The following is a 5,581-nucleotide window of genomic DNA, read 5'->3' as shown; positions in this document are numbered from 1 at the left end:
AAGAACTTTTACCATCATCTACACCTGCTCTCAACGCCAATACCACAGCCATCACCGATGGTGCCACCCCTGGTGAGGCTTCTGTTCTCTACTTGAAGGACGCTTCAGGCGTATGGAGCAATCTAAAAAAAATTCTAAGCGTCTCTCCTATAATAATTTATCCAGTGTGACAACTAACTTATCCCTGATTCTCATCTTCCGGCTCACCTAACCATTATAGATTTATTGCATCTTGAACGACTCACTACTAAAAAGCGATTTTTCATGATGTTGCCCTATAAATTTTCATGACAGAAAAATGCGAAAATCGTCAGCGAAAACATAATGAGGGGTGGGGGGACTATGGACCGTTAGCGAAAACCGATTTTCACTGGCGGCTGCGCTAAAAGAACCGCCATAAAAAACCTCAATTTTTCGAGGCGGACCTCTTAAGTGTCCGCAAGCGAAAATAGTGTTTTCACTGACGGTAGGTAAAAAGGACCGCTCCACAACTTTTTTTAGGCTAATTAATAAAATCCATCGCGCGCGCCCCACACAGTGCCTCTCTCCCTCTTCTCCCATGGTCTCTGCCTATCTCCCATATCCAAAATCCCTCTCCCTCTCTCTCTCCATTCGATGGACGGCGGCACAGGGCGGCGGGGGAGGGGGTGGCGGAAGGTGTGGCTCGGCAGCGGCACACGGGGTGGCGGCGTGGTGGAGGAAGAGGATGACACGGGCGGCGGATTCGGTGACGGGGAGGCGCGAGGCGACTTCTCCACACGGCAGTGCTCGGAGGCGGATTTGGCGGCGGATCCGCCGCCGCCTAGTCCCAGATCTCTCTCCCCCGCTCCTCTCTCCTCCCCTTCTCCTGCCACCACCACCCCCTCTCCCTCTCTCAGATCTAGCGCGTGGGCCGTGGTGGAGGCTGTGGCGGGGCTCTGCAGCGGCGGTGGTGAGATGGAGGCGGTGGAGGCCGGTGGGGCTCGGTAGCGGCGTCGTCGAGGCGGAGGCGGTGGAGGCTGCGGCGGGGCTCGGCAGCGGTGGCGTCGAGGCGGAGGCGGATGTTCTCATCGGCCACTTCAAGGACGACAACGACAACCTCGAGTGCGACGACGCCGACGGCGGTGGTTCTCGTTTATTCTGCTACTGTTAATGCGTTGATATTTGTGATGCTCTGTATTTGGATTGATGCTTGAATGATCTTCAAATTTTTGTTAATGTGGATGCTTGAATGCTATATTAATATCCATTTTCAATTTTTTGTTAACGGAAAATTGTGATTGTGAATGGAAATTATTGATGTAAATTTCTGTGGATTTGTGGATCGAGCGTTGATGGAGGCGGACAGAGTAGTGTCGCTCCGTCATTTTTTTTAACCCTGGCCAATATTAACACTAGCAGCTGGTGTAGTGCACCGCCGATGAAAATTTTTCATAGGCGGCTATCTTATTTCCGCCAGAGAAAATGAATTGGTGCTAGCGGCCGGCTACGGCCAACGAAAATACTGTATTATCATTGGCCTTTAGATGCTGACGGTGCCGTAGGCCGCCAGTAAAAACCGTTTTTCTAGAAGTGACTATTAATCAATTAATTTCTTTAATATTTAGTTACATATTGATTAATTACTTATTTTATTAATAGTTACATGACCTATCAGCCAATCAATTGCTTAGTTGTACTATTAATTTCGTAATTCTTGATCAATTACTTAGTTTTGGTAGATGATCTTTAAATTACTGTTAATATCTTTTTACTTTTTTGCCCTTCACACTTTGACGTGGCAATGATACAAATTACCTACTTAACCTTCCACTAAATCTTTAAATTAATACCTACTCCAGCCCACATATCAAGTAGTACTGGAGTACCTTCTAATTGGTACTTTGTGTTAAATCGTTAGATTGACCGGAATAAATGGATCTCGTTATTTTCAATCAAAATAGATCAGTATCTAGCTATCTATAAATCTCATATGTACTGTCTGATGATTAATTATGACCAGTACTGTTATTGTTATCTGTTGCTTTCAGCTATTATCCATGTGGTCATAAATAAAACAACGGTTTTGCTATATTTGTGTTGCCACAAAATCTCGTCGATTACAATCGATTTTTCAGCCCTCTGATTTGCTTTAGATTAGCGCTGGATATTATGATTTTCGTATGCGTTGTTTGCGATCCGCGCCCGACTACCTGTAATTTATCATCAATGTATTACTGATCGAGAGCAAACAGAAAGTAACGTGTTCAACTGATCGATGTATTATTGCCCAAGGTCCTATCGTTAACGTGTTCATCTGAGCAAACAGGCAACTTTATTGCTGTAATTATATATTTATACAAATTTACACAGCAGTTACACCTCACTTATATACCACTTACATATGTAATTTTGAACTTACATATGTAATTTTAGGGCTTACATATGTAATTTTTGAAACTTACGTTGTAAATACACTGAAATTACATATGTAATTTAAGGACTTACAATGTAAATACATGCTGAATATATTTTAATGAAAAATATGGCGCCATAAATATAAATATAGTTACTCCCTAAAACAATGCACATCTTATCCAATAGCTACATTTTCCAAAAATCGCACGTGTCATTAAAAAATTATTGACATTTAATGTAATGCTAAAATAGACAAGCCTTGCATATTTCGAGAGATAGACCGAAATAGACTAAATTCTTTTCTTCACTTTCCTAACTTAGCTATCTCGTTTTCTATACTTTTCAAATCACTAAATAATATATTTTTTCAAACACAAATCTATTCAAAAGTTGCTTTTAAAAATATATTAATATATTTTTAAGTTATTTATAGCTAATACTTAATTAATTATACAGTAATAAACCATTACGTTTTCCGTACGGAAAAGGCTGTGTTCGTTACTCAGGGCTCCTAACCCTCTCACGTTTTCCACGCGCACACTTTTTAAACTGCTAAACGGTGTATTTTTTTTCAAAAAATTTCTATACAAAAGTTGTTTAAAATATTATATTAATCTATTTTTTAAAAAAATAGCTAATACTTAATTAATCACGTGCTAATGGACTGCTCCGTTTTCCAACCACGAGGAAAGAACACAGACTGTGGATAACGACTATTCGCGCATGCATAATAACCAGCAAGCATATATAAATCACACATGCTGGAGGCTCTGCCATTATACCTATACCATGGCTAGTACCACCAACCAACCTACTCTTCTGGGGCCAGTGCCATTGCCGTTCAACGACGCCATCGCCGCCGGCGACACGCCGGCGGTGGACCCCGGCCTGATGGAAGAGTACGGGAGCATCATCTCCTCGCTCCCTAGCAACCCCAAGATGCACCTGAATTGCTACCAAGGTGTGTGGGTGCAGAGGACGTGGGTGCCCGGGATCATCGCCATCCAGCGGCGCGGCGGCGGCGGCTTCACGCCGCGCCGCCGCGGCGACGTCGTCCTCGCGAGCCCGCCCAAGTGCGGCACCACGTGGCTCAAGGCCCTCGCCTTCGCCACCATGGCGCGCCGCGCGCACCCGCCGGCGCAGCAGCTGCAGCACCCGCTCCTCCGCCTCAACCCGCACGACTGCGTCCCGTTCATGGAGAAGCTGTTCGCCGCCGGGTTGGGGAGCAAGATGGACGCGCTGCCGTCGCCGAGGCTCATGGCCACGCACATGCACCACTCGCTTCTCCCCACCTCCATCACCGACAACCTTGACTGCAAAATCATATACATATGCAGGTGAATGATTTAATATATTTCGCTACTTCCTCCGTTTCATATTACAAGTCATTTTCTTAGTTAATTTTTTAAAAAAAATTTAACCAAGTTCGTAGAAAAATAAAATAACATTTTCAATACAAACAAACATATTATCAAAATATATTCAATATTAAATTAATGAAACTAATTTGATATTATAAATGTTGCTATTATTTTTTTTATAAATTTAGTTAAATCTAAATAAGTTTGACTAAGAAAAAAATCAAACAACTTATAATATTAAACGGAGGGAGTATATAATAACAACCACTATATATTATAATAACATCATGTTATACTCATATATATATATATATATATATATATATATATATATATATATATATATATATATATATATATATATATATATTATGATTGTATCAAATCATAGGGATCCAAAGGACATGCTAGTCTCTATGTGGCAGTTCGCCAGAAGAATACTACCTGAGCTCCAATTCCATGACGTGTTCGAGCTTGCTTGTGAGGGTCGCTGCTTGAGCGGCCCTATTTGGGACCACATCCTCGGCTACTGGAACGCAAGCAAGGCGAGGCCGGAGACGGTGTTGTTCCTAAGGTACGAAGAGATGCTGCGGTACCCCATTGACAATGTTAGGAAGCTGGCTCGATTCGTCGGGCAACCATTCTCGCCCGACGAGGAGGAGGCCGGTGTCGTGATGGACATCGTGAGGTTGTGTAGCTTTGAGAAGATGAAAAATCTGAAGGTCAACAAGGCAGACTCATCTTCTGTACATGTGCCTCGTAACAACACATTTGCGAATGACTCTTTCTTCAGAAGAGGTGAAGCAGGAGACTGGACGAACCACATGACACCAGAGATGGCTCGACGTTTGGACGCTATCATGAATGAGAAGCTCCATGAAACAGGCATCTCTTTCTCGTGATCAACACGTTAATTAGTTGAAACTCTCATAAATAAAGATTACAACATCGACGAAGTTCCTGAAGTGTATGTAAAGAGGTATGTAAAGATTATTATTGTAAGATGGCACGCTCTATCACCAGAGCGACTCTATGAAATATATATTTAGATCGAGTGAATAAGTTGGAAATTAAACATACACACGCGTGTGTGATAGAAAACTTTATCACCACATCACTTGGTGTGTACTTATTAGTGTCAGCAAAGAAATAATTTGAGCCATCAATTTATAAGGGTACGCAAGTACCTTTTTCTAACTATGTTTTGAATATTCATGTCTCTAGTTTAGATATTTCTTTCTCAATATTATAATATGAAAAAGAATCAAAGAGACTATATCTTAATTGTTTCATGTGGTTCATAGTTGGCAGTCTCGCCTATCACTCCTGAAACGCTCGCTATGTCCCAACTGACCCCCAAAAATAATTCGCAGATCGAAAAGCTCGAACGTACACAACAAATTAATTAAGGAATGAAAAAGCAAAAAGAAAAAAGAAAAGAAAAGAAAAGTTACCCGTTTGTTATGCTGTCCAATCGATGGCCACTTCTCTCAGATTCGATCCAATTCCAAGCCGTTCTTTTAAGAAAACTCATATACCACGTGAGAAACATTTATTTATTGGGACTACCTATACATTTGTCGACAAATTTTCTCCTAAAAATTTGACAGATATAATTATAGTACAATCGTAGTATAATTACACTGTAACTTATATGTAATTACACTGTAACTGACAAATTTTCTCCTAAAAATTTGACAGATATAATTATAGTACAATCGTAGTGTAATTACACTGTAACTTATATGTAATTACACTGTAACTTGCATATAACTACAGTGTAACTTATATGTAAGTTTCACATAATTTTGAATCGTTAGATCTATTACAAGATTTGTTTTGGT

The 5,581-nt window shown here is 41.1% G+C and overlaps 1 protein-coding gene across 1 annotated transcript; it reads left to right on the top strand.

Moving 5' to 3' along the window:
- Positions 1 to 3,182: 3,182 nt before the first annotated feature.
- On the top strand, positions 3,183 to 4,890 carry LOC127780372 (flavonol 3-sulfotransferase-like). Its single transcript, XM_052307273.1, has 2 exons — positions 3,183 to 3,713; positions 4,129 to 4,890. Exons 1-2 carry the CDS (start codon positions 3,268 to 3,270, stop codon positions 4,637 to 4,639), a joined length of 957 nt encoding a protein of 318 aa, XP_052163233.1. The 5' UTR covers positions 3,183 to 3,267; the 3' UTR covers positions 4,640 to 4,890.
- The last annotated feature ends 691 nt before the right edge of the window (positions 4,891 to 5,581 follow it).

The sequence above is a fragment of the Oryza glaberrima genome, chromosome 7 (assembly GCF_000147395.1).
Source record: "Oryza glaberrima chromosome 7, OglaRS2, whole genome shotgun sequence".
NCBI classification, from domain to species: Eukaryota; Viridiplantae; Streptophyta; class Magnoliopsida; order Poales; family Poaceae; genus Oryza; species Oryza glaberrima.
The sequence above is the reverse complement of the archived record's forward strand: the minus strand, read 5'-3'. Positions and strand labels throughout refer to the sequence as shown.